The sequence below is a fragment of the Hippocampus guttulatus genome, chromosome 1, assembly GCF_054856545.1.
Source record: "Hippocampus guttulatus isolate MCC_2025c chromosome 1, RoL_Hgut_1.0, whole genome shotgun sequence".
Classification (NCBI taxonomy): domain Eukaryota; kingdom Metazoa; phylum Chordata; class Actinopteri; order Syngnathiformes; family Syngnathidae; genus Hippocampus; species Hippocampus guttulatus.
This window is the reverse complement of record NC_141261.1, coordinates 13,393,320-13,414,502: the sequence shown is the minus strand read 5'-3', so window position 1 is coordinate 13,414,502 and position 21,183 is coordinate 13,393,320. Positions and strand designations below refer to the sequence as shown.

General features: G+C 42.0%; 1 protein-coding gene across 3 annotated transcripts in view; it reads right to left on the bottom strand.

Annotated features, from left to right (window-relative positions):
• pudp (pseudouridine 5'-phosphatase) overlaps positions 1-8,373 on the bottom strand; it is a 43,863-nt gene extending 35,490 nt beyond the window's left edge. For 2 of the 3 annotated variants that reach the window (XM_086111113.1, XM_086111104.1), the window contains exons 1-3: positions 8,271-8,373; positions 7,122-7,340; positions 6,646-6,875 (exon numbers count right to left, since the gene is read on the bottom strand). In XM_086111113.1, coding sequence (XP_085967239.1) covers positions 6,646-6,875; positions 7,122-7,340; positions 8,271-8,340 — 519 coding nt within the window. In that variant the 5' untranslated portion in view covers positions 8,341-8,373. Of the gene's footprint in view, positions 1-178; positions 1,151-6,645; positions 6,876-7,121; positions 7,341-8,270 lie in introns of those variants that run through there. The other variant, XM_086111095.1, reaches the window with a different exon arrangement.
• Between the last annotated feature and the right edge of the window lie 12,810 nt (positions 8,374-21,183).

Sequence of the window (21,183 nt, the reverse complement as noted above, 5' to 3'; positions counted from 1 at the left end):
CGTCTGCTAACATCAGGACGAGTCGGTGGGAATTCTGGACAGCTGTTCCCCCTTCCTTCATGGGCCCCTATAACTCAGTGTGGGAGGAGCTATGAAAATCAATAACGGCGTTACGCTAGTTTTGCAAAATTCAGAACCGCTTGTTCACAGACACATTTTTCCAAATAAACAGTTTACAAAAGATTGACTTGGTTTAATTTGGCATTTGCGTAGGTGGGTAGAGGCCCCACCGAACTAGTTGAATACAAGCAACTCAAAAACAATGGTCATTTTTCAAGAACGTCTGGCTCCGGGACTTGACTTAGGGACCAGAAGGCGAGCTGACATTGTTGTGCATGCCACTGACTATAACGGGGCCGTGGATTGGATTAGTTATGTGTCATGTATTTATGGCAAAATAAGTCTATCCCTCTTTGGGTATGGATTAGCTCGTCTGAATAAACACTTGATGACCTTGAATCTGATATTTTGAGGAGTAATGTCATTGGGAGTAAAAATGAGCCTAAGGTCAACAGCTTGGAAGAGTTCACCGCATTTTCCGCACTATAAGGCACTTTGGATTATAAGGCGCACCCCCACTGAATGGCCTATTTTAAAACTGTTTTCATATATAGAGCGTGGCGCATTATAAGGCGCATGGAATGGAGGCGACAATAGTGGTTGTGGTTGCGTTATGCATCCACTAGATGGAGCTACGCTAAAAGGATATACAATACAACTTTATTTCAAGTCTTCACACCGCTGCAGCTGTAGCAAAGCGCTTTACAGAACATTTAAAATACTACAACCACGAAATCAGAATATTGATCCAAGTATCAGGCACAAAATGGAATGATTTTGGGCGCGCATTATAGTGCAGAAAATACGGTGCTTAAAATCAGAGCTGTCTCACTTGACAAAATAAAACTGATAGTGCCACATTAGACATGATGAGACTTTTGGGGAGGGGGGGGGGGGGGGGGGGGTCTGAGATTCAGCTAAATGCTGGTAGGCCAAAGAGCTGTGGTTCGAATTCCTCCATGCTCCTCAGCCTCAGCGTGGCCTCCCGTGTCAGGGCCGAGTCCAAGTTCTCATCCGGAATCATCACCACCTGCATGCCCGCAGCCAAGGCTGCCCTCACACCATTGGGAGCGTCCTCGAATACCAAGCACTGTGTGTGTGGGGGGGGGGGGGGGGGGGGGGGGACAAGATGGAGGACAACAAAATGATACGATTCCATAAGCCTATTAGGCAGACGGTAAAGCTGAGAGCAAAAACAAAGGCAGGGAAATGGGACACAGAGGCACCGTTTCCATTTCCAATCTGATGAGCTTGACATTTCTCACAAGAGTGCCGTTGACCTCGGGGAGGCGGTCGACCCATTAAAACTGCAATTTGAAGGAAGGTGCCCCCACCAGCCTGACACTGTATGGGGGCGATGCTTGCATCAGAATTCAAACTGCCTGAACTTTGCCACACTGTATCAACCACGAGAATAATATAACGCAGAAGATTGTAACGTCACACACAACCTGGCAAAATTTTGAATGAAGAGTGAAAAAAAAAAAGTCTGGGCCATTTGTGTCATTTTATACTTAAGAATAGGTGGACACTCCCGAGACCCAAATATATTTCCAGAAGCAATAATATACCGTATTTTCCACACTATAAGGTGCTTTGGAGTATAAGGTGCACCTTCGATGAATGGCTTATTTTAAAATTATTTTCATGTATAGGGCGCAGCGCATTATAAGGCGCATAGAATACAAGCTACAATAGTGGCTGCGGTTGCGTGATGTATCCACTAAATGGAGCTACGCTAAAAGGAATACAATACAATCCAGCTTTATTTATGCAGAGCTCTCACAACCACTGCAGCTGTAACAAAGCACTTTACAGAACATTTAAAATACTACTTGCAAGATATCAGAACATTAATCCATATGTAATGCGCATCGGATTATAAAGTGCACCGTCGGCTTTTGAGAAAATGAAATGCTTTTAGGTGCGCCTTATAATGCGGAAAATACGGTAATCAGAATGTGCCCTTTAATGTACTTTGCGGGTCAACACATTTTTTTCACAACACCTCTCAGGATGAAGTGAGCTCTTTCAAATGGACAGATGATCTACATGATGTTGTATAGCTGTGAATATAATCAACACAAAGCGCTTCTAAAAACGGCCACGCTCGCCGGTGCAAAAAATATTGCCGTTATCGACCCCAAGATTGCACGGCTGACAAACCGTGAAACGTTAACGAGCTGACGTCTACGTCTGCGTTAAGGCACATAAATCACCACTCTGTCTGTTGGGTTTGAGACTGAAGAAAACATGACGCGCATCAAGCGTGTAGCGCGAGCAGTGGCGGGTGAGTAAGTGGCGGTGACAGATTCTCCGCAACATTCTTCGCCACGATCTTAAAGCCGAGGGGGAAGGCGCACGCAAGGAGTGTGCAACATATCCCCGTCGCCGTTCGCGGTTGCAGAGGCCACCAATTATCGCCCATGTTAATGAGAGGCTGGACAAAGAGGGAGCCGATCGTTTATATCAAAGGTGGGAGGAAGTCATTATGTGCAAGTCATAAACAAGGCTCATGTCTTAACCGTCCCGGGTTTCAAGAAAGTCTCAATTTATCGTGGCAAAAATCAAGCAAGTGCAAGTGACACTGTTATATTTCACGCGACTCTCCCCCCCCCCCCCAAACGCATATTAAAAACATTCACAGGACGTTTTTTTTTCCCCATTATCCTCTTTGCGATATCACTGAGATACAGCCCAGTCTGTCCTTGAGTGACGCAGAGATTATTTGTGACATGCGGCCTTGACTCCTAGTCAACCTGAGATGTGACTTTAAGATTTTGCTAACCCAGGAGTCGGCAACCCAAAATGTTGAAAGAGCCATATTGGACCAAAAAAATCCAAAAACAAATATGTCTGGAGCCGCAAAAAATTTAAAGCCTTATATAAGCCTTACAATGAAGGCAACGCATGCTGTATGTATCTCCATTAGCTATAAATGCCTACTATCAAAATGACTAAGTTGGCAAAATACATAACGAACGTTCATGATTAAATGTTTTTTTCTCAACTCAACTGTATTTATAGAGCACTTTCAAACAGCCATCGCTGCATACAAAGTGCTGTACATGGAGCAATTAACATATACAACAAACAGTAAAGCAAATCGGTAACAAAGACGGTTTTCCCTGCAGTGCATCCTGTAGAGCGGGCGGGGGCCCAAACTTTTTTGACGGAAGATCGACTTTTCGATCAACCAACCTCCCACGATCGACCCGAAAGAAAAGTTCTTGTCCTAATTGGACCTGATTTGAACAACTCGATTACGACCGCGTTCCCAGCGTGAAGGCCTTTTTGATGAATGACAGGAGCAGAAATAGTTTGCTCCATTCTGTGTCGATGTGAAAGTGAACTTGCTCTTACGTTTAATTAATTGTACTCAGACGTCCGAGTGCACCCATGGTGAAATCTGCCGTCTCGTCATCAACGCTGCCTTTGTGTTTGGAGAGAAGTCTCTATTCTTCTGAGGGGAAGAGAGTGTACTTCTTTTCTTTCTATTCTCTGACTGAAAGAGCAGCGCTTGCACAACATCTGCGACGCCACTGAGTTGCAGCACTCTGTGAGAGCTGCGGCTTGGGGGGGTTGGGCGAGGCTCTCTGTGCTGCACCTGCCCGCTTTTGCATATATGAAATCACAATGTGAAACGTTGCGTTGCTGAGAGGAATACTACTGTCTGTATTTGAGGAGTGTGTGTAAATATCTCGATATTTTGTCTTCCGATCCATTATTGATAAGCCTCTGCCAAGCATCGAGATTTTAAATGAATATAAGGCCGCTTGAAGGTGCATCAGTGGAAAATGGATGAAAAACAGAAAATGGGACATTTCATGTATTTCTGAGATTTTTTCATCTGCCACAAGTTGCGTGGACCGGAAAGACACTCCAACCCGAAGAGATATTCACCTGACTCGCGGGAATTTCACTTACAGTATTTCTAATGAAACTTAGGCATGAGCACAATTTAAAAAAATAATAATAATTAAATCATGACTCGCTGAAATTGTTTTAGTGGTTTTCATGCTGTTTGTTTTGTTTAAAAAATCTGACATGTGGCTACCATAAAAAAACCCATCTGTTCGTTGGAAATGTTTCTTGACTCAAAAATTGTGACTGTTTAGGAAATAGTAAATTGAAAACCATTCTCCGGTTAGAGAGGTTTGGCATAGATGCATTTCATTTTGAAAAACGTTCTGTCAGCCATGTGGGCCTTTTACTTCCTGATAGTAGAACGACCACAAGAGGGCGCCAGCTACTGGTATCAGCAGCCTTCGCAAGAACATCGATCTTGAAATAAGGCCGCTATCAACCCAATACCGAGAGCTGCTATCGGTACTTGCCCATCCAATAATAATAATAATTCTTGACAAAACAGCGATTAAACCACCAATAAACATTTTCCATGCTAAAAGTGGCTATGCTAGCAGTGGTATTTATTTGTCCATTGGATATGCCACAGGTGTCAAACTCAAGGCCCGGGGGTCAGATTTGGCCCGCCACATCATTTTATGTGGCCCACGAAAGCAGATCATGTGCGTCAACTTCCATGATCCTTTCTAAAATCTGTACCGAAATGTCAAATTGTCAGGTGTCATAAATAACTGGGCTTTTGCAATAATTATCTGACCCCGTTTGCACTCACTTGAACAATAAGTGAACAAACAACAAACAAATAGTTGACTGAGTTGACAAAATTAGAAATCCATCAATTTGTTGTGTACAAGTGTGATGATTATGTGATGATTAAACATTAAGGAAAGATGTAACTCCAAAGAGGCCCCTGACAAAAACGAGTTTGACAACCCTGGGATATGCGTTTTATTTATGTTTTGCATTTTATTGGTTCATCTATTTAAAATAAATTGAGAAAATAGCCCAGAAAATTGCCATCAATTTATGTCATCTTATGGGTGAAACACTCCCTTTACATACGAGATGCACAGAGTATAGTAAATGTATCGCTTCTGCCCTTAGTTTGTACCAAGTATCAAGCCAACACTTCCTTTCTCTGACAACGTAATACTTTTTGCAAAATCCAATAAGGTTGCCCTGCCCACCTTTGCTCTCTCATGCTCAGGCACACACACACACACACACACACACTACACTTCTTTTTGTCAGATAGCCTGAGCCGCGGAGTGACGCATCATCATTTATTATTCCACTGAACACTCAGTCGATTCCCCCTCTGTGCTGCGGTTTCATATCTCATCAAGAAAAATGCCAGCCCAAACCACGGCTGCCTGCAGATAAAAAATGAAATAAAAAAAAAGAATCAGGTGTGCAGTGCCACGGGCAGACCTATTAGTGGGAAGAAATCCTTTCAAGTGAATGAAGAAGAAGAAGGGCCTCGAGCGTCAAGCTGCCAAATGCCTCAAATGTACCTGTTCAATTACCCCACAAATGACGGGATAATGAGAAGAACGCCATCATCTTTTCCTTCACAGACGCCATCCGTGTACAGTATTCAGTAGTATTTGCTGCCTAAAGAGAGATCACTGGAAGTCAAGTGGAGCCCCTCCCCCCTTCTCCTTTCTGAAGTCAGTTTCTGAAAATATATCTTAACCGGCCCATGAACTCAAGTCATGCATCTTCTAGTGACCAGGAGAGCCGAATCAGCTCTTTTACGGCACAACAGGCACTAACAATTCAGAGAGACAAGAGAGTAAATAAATAAGTCAATAAATAAAGCACGCCATGTATCATTTTCTTTCCACGACATAAATATGCATCGCAAGCAGCAGCCAATCATAACCCCAGCTGCCTGGAACGTAATGCCTCAGTCAAACAGTATATGCGTGCAGACGACTGTGTGGCGCACCAGAAGGGGCAACATTCTGTTGATGCAATATGCCCCCCCCCCCCAAAAAAACCGTTAGTTAATTATTGTATGTTTTCATCAAGTACAATATTATGAAATGCTTTCTTTCCACTATTAAAAATACTCATGACGATATTTTGTGTTTTGGGGGAGGAAGGCTGGAACAAATTAAAGGCACTTCCATTCATTTCAATGGGAAAAGATGATTTGCGATACATGTGTTTTGACTTCACAGAGCAAATAGAACGCGTATGTCAAGGCAAGAGTGATTAACTTCCTACAGGCTACTTCAAAAAAGGCCACGGTACAATAAATGCGTCACGCCCTTTAAAAATCTCGGTCAAGACGTAAGAACCTTAGCAGCCAGGGTATGCCATTTACTACGTTTTTAAATTAGCAACATCAATCATAAAAATGTGTGTTTCAAAATGAATAGGTTAAAGGTATTAAGAGTCCATTGATCCTTCACCTAAAAGGGCTTCAAAGCAGCGTCTTAAAGCCAAAAACCAATTGGCCTGAGACACATGCGCGGGTGTATCTCACTGGCACCACAACAGCCAGTCTCAAAATATGAGGAAAGGACTTTTTTTCTTTAATTTCCTTTTCTTGTGTCTCCCGTATCAGGTATTATTTCTTTCCCCCAGTACTTTTGTTTGTCATCATTTTAAAACTGATCACATACTATTCCATGAAAATCTGCCGATCACGAATCGGCGGTCGATCAATCGGCGCACCCCGAGATTAAATATTGGAAAATAAATACTCACAGTATCTGGAGAAGCCGCAGGATTGAATCTGCTCGCACAGACCAGAAAGGAGTCAGGCCGGGGTTTGGAATTCTTCACCTCAGGGTCGTCTCCCAGGACAATGTGGTTGAACAAAGCAAAGAAATCTTTGTGCTGGCTCGTCTTCAAGTTGAACGTGGCGCCTGCTGAGCTGGTCGCTACGGCGATAGGGATACCATGGTTCTTCAAATGGTTCACCAGCCTCTCCACACCTTTTCAGGACAAAAGTTATCTCATCATTGCAAGTGGTAAAACATTCCGAGACAATATGACAATATAATGAAAGAACAATTGCTAAATTCAAGTTCAATTTAGTGTGTGTAATTCCAAAAGACACTTACTAATCATCCTGCTATTTTATTGTTCAAAGTTGCTCTCCGCTTTAACGCGGTTCCAGCCAGACGTCTGTGAAAAGTGTAATCGATCACTCAAGCATTTATTTGCAGTGTTAAGCAGACCTGGCATGAGTTTGGCCGAAGGAAATATCCTCTCCTGTATTTCTCTGGTTTCAGTAAGGAGTTCTTCTGCCGTAATAGGAAGATCCAGAGTGTCTCGGATTGTTTTAGCTGCATCCAAAGCCTTTGCACCCATCACTTTGGCCTTCAATCCCCATGTGTATTTCTTTCCAAAGCGGTCACACACTTCCTGGAAGGACACCGAGTACAGTCGCTCGGTGTCTGAAATGAAAACACATGAACGGAAAATTATATACTTTGAACTAAATACATGAAAACAAATACGATGAAACAAGTGCAGATTTACGCTTATGTCCCGCGAAATCTTTAGACCTCCAAAATCATCGCTTTTCAGGAGACCCCAAAAAAATGGCTTGTTTGTTCAATTATTAACATTGCGTCGTGGAAGAAAGCAAGATATTTTCACGTCAATAATTTGGAGAAATAACACCCTCACGTATGGACTGACCAATAATACCAACGTGTGGGGAAAAAAAATTGGAAAATTGTGACAGGAGTTGCCGGCATGACACTGGTGATGTGCTACATGTAAAACACAATGTTGAATGATCATAATAAATTGCATTCATAACACGTTTAATATCACACAAAAAGCAAATAATTAAAAGACATAATACTAAGAACTGTGGTACACCTAAAAACAACCAGGTAATATTTAAAATAATAATAATAATCAAACATATTCACACAAAATGCTAATCAAGGCTTTTCTAGAAATGCAGGTGGACCTTTGGTACATACACATTCATAAAAGCTAGTCTTGAAAACATCTTTCATAAACCATGTAACAGCCTATGATTGCACAACAGAAAAAAAAAGCTAATTCGTTCATTTGGATGGATCGAATCCCACGCCAGTTCACCCTCAATTTATTAGGAGTTTTTGACTTCCCGATTAAGTGGCTTTTTAGAAATGTTCCCGGTGCACTGATCCATTACCTCAAGTAAAAACGTCTCTCGTATTAAGTTGACCAAAAGTTACCAACTGTTTTCACTACATCATGGAGCAGGACGCGTACATGCTTCCAAATAAATGACTCTTACAACGCCGAAAGTTCGTTTCTGTATTATTATTTCTTTCGTGCGGTTTCTAAAATAACTCCCCAGTGTGTGAAGGAGTTTTGCAGGGTACCTAATAACAATCCATCCATGTCGAATATGACATGGCTCACAGGTTTGTAGACGATGCCTGACATCGACATGGTTGGACCTTGGAACTCTACTTCCGTGTTGGAGTGAGGCGGAAACGTAAGCAGAATTACGGCGAATAAGAGGCGCCAAAACACAATCAGCGTTTACTATGACAAGCACACAGGGAAACATTACAGTAAATATTCTCTAGTACGGACTCGTGTTTGTGCTGTCCAATTTGTCCTGATAACAGAAATTCCTCATTTGGGAAATGAGCATGGTACATGTCCTTTATGAACCTGCAAGTATGTTGACAAAATGCATGTGTAACAACACAATCAATAAAATACTAAAATATACTGTCCAAAAACCGTTTATATAACAAAAACTGCAATACAGGTGTATCCAAAAAAAATCACAACAGTAAAATACGTACAGTATTTTAATGTTTATTTTTTTCTGTCTTGGGAAAAAAATATGTATTTTGGATTGTTTTGTTAGATGCATTCTTTGGTTTATGACAATGTTTGCCTGCTTGTCATACAGTTTTCTTGCTCGTTGCAAGTAACTGTCCCGTTGATCACCGATGTCTGGTAATTCTTGTGCATACTGAAGGATTTTTGTTGCCATTTGCATTGCTTCCTTGCTGGATGGTGGCTTGTCATCAGGAGTTGAATCGATGCCTTGTAGTTTAAAGTTTCGTAGATTTGCGTCTTTCCGACTCCAAGTGTCTGCTGGTTCTTTTTAACTTTGTGTCCAGCCTCGCTCAAACGGGTGCATTTCACTCGCTCCGCTCCAGTTGTTACAGTTCTTCTACGTTTCAATGCGATGATCTACACGACGTAAGTGAATAAAGTTAAAATCATTCACAATTACAGTAAAACGCACGGCAATAAAAACTCACTTGCACGTCGTCGTTTAGAATCTGATGATCGAAAAACGCGAAGTGAAAACTTGTTTCAGCGTTGTCTTTTCCGTCGCATCGGGTGGGCGTTGCGTGTATTTAAGCTCCCGCGGCATTACACCTCCATCCGGGTTACGGGTAGTGGAATTTCCGCTTACGCAACTTCCGGTAACATGTAATATCGTAGTCAAAATGTTAATGCATAGGTTTTTATTCCGGGTGAAGGATATTCCTTTCCGTAGAATTCCGGGTATGGGAATATTTACTGTATCGACAGGAAGGAAAGTGAAAAATTTGCAGTGTAATTATCGCAATTGAACTGTACATACTTGTTTGCGTTATTCAAATGCAGGAATATAATTTCTGGATGAGCAACTGTTCTCTGACAATAATTCACAACAGTGTAGAGACGTTGGTTGCAAATGGAGGCTCATAGAGTGAGGAAAAATTTCGCTGAATAGAGATGTTGAAGAATCACTGTTACCGCCTGTGTTAGGGATCGTCAACAAGTTACATCTAGACACCTCGTCTCTGTCTAGAAATTCTGTCCATAAAGATTATGAACAGAGTCATATTCTATAAATTTCACTTGAAAGCCAAATATTCCCCAAATTTTTGTGAATAGTGTTTATAAGTTTAAAAAATGAGGTTGAGTAATTCGAGTGCGAACAAACTCAGGCACACAGAGAACATGCAAAATCCACACAGGGAGGCCGGAGCCGGGTACAAACCCGTGACCTTTGCACTTCACATTATCAACATGCAACAGTTCGACTGAGCTTAAATGGCCTGTAAATTGAACATTAGACCAGCATCATTGCCTAATGAATGTGAAAACAACCTGCCTTGTGTGTGTGTTTGTGTGTGCGTGAGATAGCCCGTGTGCACACCACAGTGAATGATGCTTTCAGTCAGGAGAAGCTCAAATGCGTGTACTGACTTGTTAAAAATGAATTTAATAAGGACTGTAAAAGTGGTGACCACTGCCCTAGACTATCATTAGCGCAGTCTATTGATGTAAATGGCGTATGAACATTTTACTGACCTATGGTGCTGCTTTGATGGAGCCCTGTGAATCACAGCTCGCTCCAAGTGGCTGAGCAAACGGGTAAATATGACCAACTTCATCTCTATCGCTGCACCTGCCTGGCATCTGAAATAATGATTTCAGAACTGATCTTTGGTCTACGTGCCCATTTGTAAAATTATAGTTGGAAGCAAAATTGAAAAAAGAAATAATAATAATAATAATAATAATAATCACACTAGAGAAAAACTGACCACAATTTTCCTAGTTTAAGCGAGGCCCTCCATTTTTCCACATAAAAGACACCATTGCATTTGAGAGCAGTAAACCTTTATCAGGCTTGCATTTCCACTGGGGGTGTGTGTAGGCGAGGTAGAGCTACAGTAGTTTCATTTCATCGGTTACAAAAATAGCTTTCAAATCAATCCAGCAGGACACCGTGTAAGCCGCTAATAAATTCAACAAAGATGAGGAATGTAACCGAGGATGCAAAGGTGCTAACTGTCCCCAATGATTCTAAAAATGAAAGCAGCTCAAATGGGACTCGTCTGTTGCGCCACTCTTGCTGTCGCCGCTAGAGTGGGCCCATAATTTTCCCTGGAACTTTACCGCGGGGCCTTTATCTTTTTTGAGCATCTGCCCGTGTTCTCCAGGGACGTTTCCAAACGTCAGCTCACTCAAGCTGACCGCTGGAAGCCTCAAGCGTGTCCTTGTTTGGTCCCCCGACTTCCCCAATCATCGACTCCCAGTCTCCTTTTTCCATGATAGCAGTCTTACCCCCTCTGAATTGACTCCAGGCAACTCTGCTTTAGAGTAGGGTTATTTTAGTTAACAGTTTAATTTAGGCAACGGTCACCTCCCAACTTATTCTGTGATCTGGTTACAACCACTTGGCAGAGTGCACATCTGTTTGTTGGCATACTGTATACCAGTGTTTTTCAAACCCTGTGTCGCGGCACACGTGCCGCGAGACATTGTCAGGTGTGCCGCGGTAAAATATCCAATTTGTATGCCTGTGCGGTCTATCGCCCAGAAAGTAATCGTGTAGTACCCTCGCATACCGCTAGGAAGCAGCAACAGCTAGCCAATTGCCTTGTGTTTCGACCACTAGAGACAAGCGAATTTATGCCGCATGAATGCAGGACGACAGTGAAGCAATAAATATGAAAGATTGTAAAATACTTTTTTCTTTGTGCTCATTTGATTCCAATTCAAGCTGTTTAATTCATTCTTCCATGTTAAAAACGGTTATAGTAACAATATAACATGTTCATAGTTAAAATAAGCGGGGTGGGGGGGTCACATTTTCAGCTCGTGGTGTGCCGCGGGATTTTTTTTCAATGAAAGAAGTGTGCCTTGACTCAAAAAAGTTTGAAAAACACTGCTGTATGCACACAACCGCCTGAGAGAATGACAAAGGTGGTCAGGGAACTCATAGCTCATAGCTGGCTAAAGCTTCTGTATGCTAATAGCTACAATATTCTCTTTCATTTAGTATCAAAAATGAAGGATACTAGGTCTAATTAAAATGTACCGAGATGGAAATAGGGAAGGTACTTCAAGTGCAAATGAGCAGGGAATTACAGTATTTGGACTGACTGTGAGTATAGAAATTCAGATTTTCTGAAAGAATCCAAGGAATCCCTTGAATTTTTCCCCCTTCTTTTTCTCTCACAAACTCCCCCACCCCCATTTTTTTTTTTAGCATAATACAAAGATGAGACGATATAAAATAAAACAAAGATGACAGTGAGGTGATAGCAACAGATATCTACATGCGGCCCGCAGCGACAATGTCTGACAGAAAGTCTGTAGATATAAAAAGTGATGCGGCGATATCATTGACTCAAACACTGTTCGTTTTCATATCTTTCTCTGGAATGAAACACTGCCAAAGTCAGACAAAGGGCGGACTAACTCCAGGCCATTTAAACAGTTGCTGGGACTTCCCATTCCCTCTTGTGTCCCCTTGATGGGCTCCGCTGAAACTGCTCCATAGGTAAATTCATAAATGGGTAGCTAGACTCGATCAACAACAGCAAGAGATTGGAAAGGATTATTTTTATTTCTATTTAATTTTTCGAATGAAAAAAATATCTCTAAACGAATTGGATGTCAACCGTCAATGCTTAAATCCATTGTGTACGAGGGAAGTGAAAAACAACATTGATGGCCGAAACGCAAAACCTGTTGTTTGAAAAATGTACTTTGAACAAAAAAACTACAAAAACGTTTTCTTGCAGACTTCTTAACCTGAGTTCGATCGAACCCCAGGGGTTCGGTGAGTCGGTCTCAGGGGTTCGACGGAGCCTTTGCCATGCAGGGTGAGACACACGCGACTCAACAAGTTAATTGGTTATGACACGCCCGCTTGGCCATCACTGGCTGCAGATTATCACGTGACTTTGCTTGTCCAATCAGTGCCGTGGGAAATTTAGTTCGCTTAGTAGTCAACGTGTGACTGTCGTGAAAGTACATCGTACAATTTTTTTTTTAAGTATACTTATCTCCTGAAATTGTATTGCCTTTTTTCTGTTTTTAATAAATGCGTTTTTTTTTAATATCTTGAATTTGTAAGAAAATTATACATTTATTTTTCACTCATGAAGGGTTCGGCGAATGTGCATATTAACTGGTAGGGTTCGGTACCTCTAAAAAGGTGAAGAACCACTGGTCAAGGTGAAATCCATCAAATCAACTATTTTGCAGATGGGAGATTTTGCATTTCAGGTCTCAATAAGTCTATGATGAACTAACACAAGGGGGGTCTAACTCATTTTTGTCACGGGCCACATTGTAGTTACAGTTTTACTTGGAGGGCTGTTATGACTGTGAATTTTGTGAAACTGTATAAATGTTTGATCATCTCCACATATTACATATACAGTGCACAACAAATTGGTGGATAACTACTTTTGAAATCGGACGTCAAGAATAATGCTTAGTTCAGCGATTGTTGACCTTAATGTAATAAGGAGATCATGCTTGCAATATCTCTATGTCATGATGGATTACATTTGACAATTTGAAATTTTGGTCCGGACTTTAGCAAGCATCATGGAAAAGTTGACATGTTTGATTTGCTCTTGCGGGCCACACAAAATGATGTGGCGGTCCAGATCTGGCCCCCTGGGCCTTGAGTTTGACGCCTGTGAGCTAACACCTTGAAGCAACAGCTTTTGTTTTAGAAGCTGCAATGCAAAAATCTATACACTCATTGTATTTTCATGCTCGGATTCGCGGCTAATAATTCTAACCCTTTATTCACACATACACACACACACACACACGCACACACACACACGCGCACAAACTCCATCAACGCTCTCTTTCCTGAGTTTATCCCTTCATTACACCACCTGCTTGTTGTAATCTCCTGTGGTCAAAGTATGTTTATTTAGCATCATGTTATTCAATTCACCTTTATATCAGAGTCACAATGCGATGGACCATGTAGGTGTGAGAAATAATTACATAAATGTATCTCACAAATGCTTTAAGGGCTGTATATATATATATATATACTTCCATTTACAAGGCATGTTAAGCCTAACAGGCGGCGGCACATGCAGACTTGTGGGAGGAAAATGTCAAGGGCACATGCTGCTTTGTATACTTTTTTTAATTAATACAAAACTCAATCCTATCTATTTTCTGCAGGGTCATGGCTGAGCTGGAGCTTATCCCAGTTGACGTGTGCCAGTCACAAGGCGTTCCAAACCACCGTTCCAAAGTCACCGTCAATGTTATTGCGATTTTCAATTTATCCCATCAAGGGTCATCACAGCAAGTGGCACCATGCTTGCAGCATGTCGACGAAATTGGGATTACCATTGGAATATACAAAGTGCAACTAACAAAACAGCCATTATCAATAGTATGTTAAACAATACGAATGCAATCATTTCATTAACATGCTGCAGAAGTCCATTAAATGGTACAGTCCAGGTAATTGTTCAAATGATGGACAACATGTTTACAAAAGTGTCAGGCTTTCCAAATGTTGTGACTGTTTGTTGCTCCTTATTGTTTTCGTTGCCATCGGTTGCTGTGGCTCTTTTATGCTTTCAGATTCAGATTCAGAAAAATTTATTTATCCCCGTGGGGCAATTTGTTTCGCTGTTCTGTCACAATAGGCTTGATGTCTCAGAGTCTAAAAACGTGGATGACTCAGTGACAGGTTGTCAGTACGTCAAGCTTACTTCCAGAGTGGCAGCTCTTCCCTGTCTCCTGCATCCATCCCTCTCTTTGTAGTTACTTTGTATTTTCACAGAGAATGACTTTTACTTTTCAACTTCCGCTTCATGTCTGCTCCCGGGTCATAATTCCGCTCCTCGCGTGACAAGAAAACTTCCTTTAAATAGCATTTTCCTTTGATAGCCACATGTTAGGTTCCTCTCAGTTAAACCAAATGACTAGCCGATCTTTGAAATTAATTTATTTCGCTTTTCTGGTGATCAAAAAGTACTTTTCACTGAGTCCTGACGGCGAATTCTGTGTTTTTCCAGTCATACAGGACAGATGGTAATGCTTTAATGCTGACACTGAGACAAAACAGCCATTTTGTGATTCTCTTCCAGATGATCCTTTGATAAATAACCATGACACTTGCACAGGAAATAGGCCCTGAAGTCACACACACACACACACACACACACACACGCACACGCACACACACACCTGCAGGCTGCTGTTTACGTTGTGATTATAAGCTCATTAACTCTGGGCTGCTGATTGGTATCGCCCTCAGCTCTAATTCCCCAGTCGACCATTTGTCCTGGCTGAGATATCAGCAATCACCATTTTAAATGAGGAGCGCTGATATGAAATGCTAATTCAGCAACTCAGATCAATACTGTTCCCCGGCAGGAATCAAGTCAAGAAGAGCTCATTGTACGTAGCCCTGGCGCTGTCCTTGAGCCACGAAGCAAAGACATGACAGCAAATTCTGACACTAAAGCCGGTTTGAATGTGCCGGGCTTTAGTTGCAGCACTGATAAGTGTGATTTGAACAACCAATAATATGTCACCTTGGTCTTTTAAACATGGAAATGAGTCCAAGTGGAAACGATGCTACAGTGAAACTCCTCTACAATGAAATCATGTTTGCAGCAAGAAATTTTTCACAACAGGGGACTTTTCACTATCGCAAATTTGATCTCAGGCGTAAACATGAACACACACAAAAAACGTATATGTGTACTTTTATTTTTATTCCAATAGTGCACAAGCATGAGCATACCGGTACACTTATTTGACACTTAATATAGCCAGTGTAGAAAGAAGAAAACGGGAAAGCATGTGGCCAACAATATGAAGAGCCTTCTAGAGCGGAACATGTCCACTAACGGTGACAAATTATTTCCCACGATGCAAATTCTCATCTCAAGTAGAATTATACAACCGTTTAAAGTTTAGACAATAAAAATTGAAATCACCGCAAAGAAAAAGTTGTGGTTCCTATATCAAAGTTCTGTAGAAGGACTTGGCTTTTAATAGTTCCATGAATGGGATGGCGTAAGGGTTCCTCAAAATACTGTTTTACAAAGTAGGTCGGGAGCAACGGTTGTAGTGCAGTTTATGGTCAGAAAGTTGAGCCTAGCTAGAACTGTTCATAACTTAGTCCCACAAGTGAGCGTCATCGCCATCGCGACTTGAGTTCTGTCCATGTTTACAGGAGTATTTTCCATTTGGTGGAAGCAGGCTGCCGCATCATGATCTGTATGCTGCGCACACTTTCTACCTCCACTCCTTCCTGCTCTCCCCAAAGGGTTCTGCGTTACAGACACGGCGACTAATCACAAGCTTTTCTCAGACTGATATAAAAAATTATGCTGAAGATGATGGGAGGCCATGATTTGTTTGTAATTAGACTGTAATCAGGAATTTGTTATACTGGAGTATGTAGGATTATGTCTTAATACACCAGAGCGAATTAGTAAACAGGACAATGGGGGATGTATGCTCATGAGGATGAAGATGATGATGATGATGATGGTCCTTTTATTTTGAAATGTAGCCATATTGGGATTAAGAACACCCTCTTCCCAGTTCATGGGGTGGGCCACATTACTGAGAGGGTGGCTGTGAGTACTTGAAGCTCGAGTGCTTTATGAAGGAGCTCACCCCTCGCTGATCGCTCTGGTAATTATGGCTCTCGTTCCGTAATATCTTCATTTTCAATTATAAGGTTGATTAGTGTGAAAGAGTGTTTATTTGAAGGGGTTGACATTCAACAATTTAAAAAAAAGATGCACTGAGCAATGCAGACAGCGGGACGGTAAAGATGAAACATGCCTCATACAATAAGTTTTTCTCCTTGACCTTGTTGGCTAACCCAGCCCTAACCCGAACCTTAACCATAAATTTAACCTTAACCCTAACTCCCAAACTCAACTCCTAACCCAAGCCCCTAACCCTAACCCCCTAACGCTAACCATAATCTCAGCAACACAGTTACTTGAGATAACAGTTCCTCTTTTGATGTTAAACATGTCCTTTGGAGGGGTCCTAAAAGTGGTGGGGGTGAAGGGGGCACTAAAAGAGAATGTATTCAAAGTAAGCAGGAAATACCTTCAACAGCATACTACATTATTTCTTTCAAATGTTTAAACAGATCCAAAAACAGAGGGGCTAGAAAATCACAGTAAAGAATAAATTCCTGAACACTCCCCATCCTAACCCAAACGCAAACCCTAACACCTAAACCTAATCCCTCATCGTAACCTCTCTCCCAAACACAAACCCAGCCCCTAACTCGAACCCCAAACCCTAACCCCAACCCCTGAAACCCTAACCCTAAACCCCTAACCCTAACTAGTATCTTAACCCTAACCCTAATCCCTAACCTAACCCCCTAACACTAACCCTAACACCTAACCCTAACCCCTAAATCTAACGCTAACCCCTAACCCTAACACTAACCCTGACACCTAACCCTAACCCTAAGACCCTAACTCTAACACCCTAACTCTAACCCTAACCCAGCTGTAAACCTAACCCAACCCTAACTCTAATCCTACCCTAATCTAAACCCTACCCATAATGTTAACCCTAACCCAAATTAGGGGTTAGGGTTAGGGCCAAATTCGAACCCATGGCCACTACACTGTGAGGCAGACTTGCTAACCAATCTACCACGTGCCGTCCACCTTTGGGTATTTTATTTAAAAAAAAAAAAAAAGAAAATGCATATAAATGTCGCAAAGAATAACAAAATGCAAATGCAATTCTTGTGAGATTTTTAGAGGGTCACATTCTCTGTCTCATTAACAGTCTGCAGCACTTCAGGAGCATCTTCCTGCTTGATACGGCGCTTGATTTATGTGGCTGTCACTAGGGCCATCCGCAATGACCCCAGTTTAGGCCATTCAAATATTAATATGTGTGTACAGTATCCTAAAAACCCTCATCCTTCTCTGCTGGTTTCAATTTTTTATTTATTTTTTATTGTGGTGCAGTGTTGTCAGGTTCGTGGTCAGACATGCCGCTTCAGGTCTTTCAATGAATTACAATATTTGTTGAAAATTTAAGTCTGTGGAAAAGTTTTTGGGGAAGGTTTGTCTATTTGGTTCCACTCAGTAGTTGTCTTACAAAGACTGAACGCCATTGGACAGTGGATGGAGAGACACTTTATCTGTTCTAAAAAAACAATAAATAATTTGAACCTGTCTTGAAGAGCTCTGGTGTTTGGATTTGATCATTTTCACTTTTAAGACATGAGCCAGAATAGTCGGGATACTGCATTCTATAGACGACAGGGAGATTTTTAATACAGGCAGTGCACGACATGGAAGCATGAGTTAAGCAAGTCATTTTTCACTGCTGACCATTTAAGTGAGTGCAAAGTGCTTGGGGGTGGTACTGATGTGTGGTCAGAGCATAAACACGAGCAGAAAATGTCATATTTATGTTCAATTGTAATTATGTACAGCACCTTGTGACAGCTGCGGTTGTCTTTCAAAGTGCTCTAGGAGTGAATGTGAATTGAATGGAGAAATATTTATTCATTTTACATGTCATTTCGTCGCGAGAGCGTGAGAACGGATACACACTGGACAGGTAACCTGTTGGGAAATCAGTAGTTAGCTAGCTAGCTGGGTAACACCAGTTGTGGCCAATATCTTGTCCAAGGAAACCAAGACAACTAACTAACGTCTTTGTACAACAATGAGATTGATTTCAGCTACAGCTGTTGAGAAACACCATGTGACAGAGTGTAACAGTGCCCCACACCAGGCGCAGTAAGGTCCCTTCTTTCATATTGTCTTATCATCAAGATGGAGTCAACTCATAGCACAAACACGGAATAACTGGCCTCACATTGTCGTCGTCACAATACTTTGCTACCATTTGTTGGGTGAAACATGATCTTCAGAGTGTGTCAGCCATCCCAGCTGGACACAAATAGCCCCGCCCGCAACAGCTGTGGGGTCCTTGGACAAAAATAATACTGATACCACCCTGACTCCGTTTTTTTTCCTATGAAAGTCATCATTGATATTGCCATTAATCCAAGAATTGTTTTGGGGTTTTTTCCCCAGGAGCGCTGCACAGTTTTACTGAGAAGAATATTGTTCCTTGAGGGGTTCAAATTGTCACAAGAGGCCACGTTGCTTTTCAGTCTTCTCTCAGTATATGACTCAAGGAGTCTCTAACAATCTGTAAAGTTGAAGTAGTCTCTCAGAGCCTCCGCCACCTCAGGGTTCCACTTCCCGGAGAAGCGAGTGATTGTAGATTGTCTGTAATAATCTTTTAGTGTACGGCTCAGACTGGAGATACTGTCCAAAACCAACACGAGTACACAGGAAGCCACAAGTATGCATGAATCCAGAGTCGTACTGGCAGTCAAAAAGTTATTTCAGTTGGAGCAGGAATAAATGACGGGGGGGGGGGGGGGGGGGGTGCGATGACAACTATCATAGGTATCACAAACAACTACAGAATATTAAAAATGTTTGGTCGAAACGGTATAGTGTAAGAGAACCTGAAACTTCTGAATTCACAAATTTGCTCACGTTACTTTTAATAATGTTATTATTTGGTCATATTAATAATAAATTATATTCAATGAGGGTGGCCCGGTGGTCCGGTGGTTAGCGCGTCGACTTCACAGTGGTGAGGTCGTGGGGTCGGCCTCCCTGTGTGGATTTTGCATGTTCTCCCCGGGCCTGTGTGGGTTTTCTCTGAGTACTCCGGTTTCCTCCCACATTCCAAAAACATGCATGGCAGGTTGATTGAAGACTCTCAATTGGTTGTTCGTCTCTGTGTGCCCTGCGATTGGCTGGCGACCTGTTCAGGGTGTCCCCCGCCTACTGCCCGAAGACGGCTGGGATAGGCTCCAGCAGCCCCCGCGACCCTTGTGAGGATAAAGCGGATTGGAAAAGGGATGGATGGATATTCAATGCCATAATGACAATGATCACAAAAATACTTTTGCACAATAATTAGGAAACAGATCAATATGCAACACTCGATTGTTATTTTGTATCAATCTCAGCTAGTTTTCACATTTTTAATGTTCACTTCTAGAGGCCATTAACCCTCAGCGAACTGAATAAAGCTCAAGCAATCATGATCTCAAACGTAACTCTTCAGCTCCATGCACGTATCCAATGTTGCGATTTTTGTTGTCCGCGGTTTTGTTTCCCAGCTCAGTGTCATTATTCATCAGAGCAGAGTGTTTGCATCGTTCGCTGTCCACAATCTTCCTCGACTAACAGCCGTGATGGATCACGTCAAAACAAGTTTGTTCTAAATAGATTTATCTGAAGTGCATGCTACACAAAAACCTTGCTTTGTGCTAAATTATTCCTGATGGGATAAACGCTATAATCACAGTGCTTTCAGCCCTCGCTCTAGTGGGCATCGCTCTGAGCTCTTTATGCATCTCAATTTCTTCACATTGCATTAATGTTGTGCACCAGGTCTCCCATGGCGACGGGACAAATTATACCATTTTATGACGCGATCCGGGGAAAGCCGCAGCAAATGCAGCACAATGCTGAAATTAATGTTCACTCCGAGCCTGATTAAAAGTTTTTTAAAAATCCTTTGAATTGACTTACTGGTTATGTGAAAGTGTTCGTCGGTTCCACATGAATAAAATGTGATAAACCGGTGCAACGAAAAAAAAACCATCAGTTGAACTTGTTTTATTCACATGCAACCCGATGCACATGATCAGATTAAGTCAATACAAAGGACTGTCGGGGGAGTGCAAGGAGAGCTGACGATAGGCTGCGGTGAGGTTTTGCTTCTACTTTGCTCAACAAATCTTTGACTGTCAGATTATAACATCTCCTTCTGTCTCTCTTTGATCATCGGGAGCCAGAATCAACCCCATACTTTTCTGATCCAGAGTTTCTCTGGAACGGTGCATCTTCAGTATGATGTCAATGCTACGCATGGTTTGTAATATGTTATAATACAGTGACTGGCGGCTTGATGCACCTTGACTCATTGGGGGGTGAAGGTGGGGGGGTTCTGTTTGTAGTCAGTTGCTAATGTAAAAAAGTTGTAAGGGCTGATGAAGAATCGTGGCTGCTGGACAAGTGTCAATGAACATTTCATGAGCTGACCTCTTTCCCAACCCTGACGTATCAAAACAGAGAGGCCTGCTGAACAAGTAACCGAGAGGTTTAAATAGATCAGATGAAAAAGGTCATCTTGAAACCGTTTCTCGAACAAACCTTCAGTACCGGTTGTGGAGGAGGGGGCGAATGTTTAAAAAGGGATCTTGCCTCACTTCTGAAGTTTTAAAAGCTTCAGTGGGCAACAAATAGGCAACTGGGCAGCATTGATCTGTGCGCCTGAATTGATTGCACTCATTGCACGCCAGAGTGTGTGCAAGCAGCACAAATGACGAGGATTCACACTTTAGCACGAGCCAAAATTCCACTTTTACTGTTACACTTGACACTACATGACAGCTTCTTTCTGCTAATGGAGACCTCTGAGAGAAGAAACCCCGCAAAAGGAAGC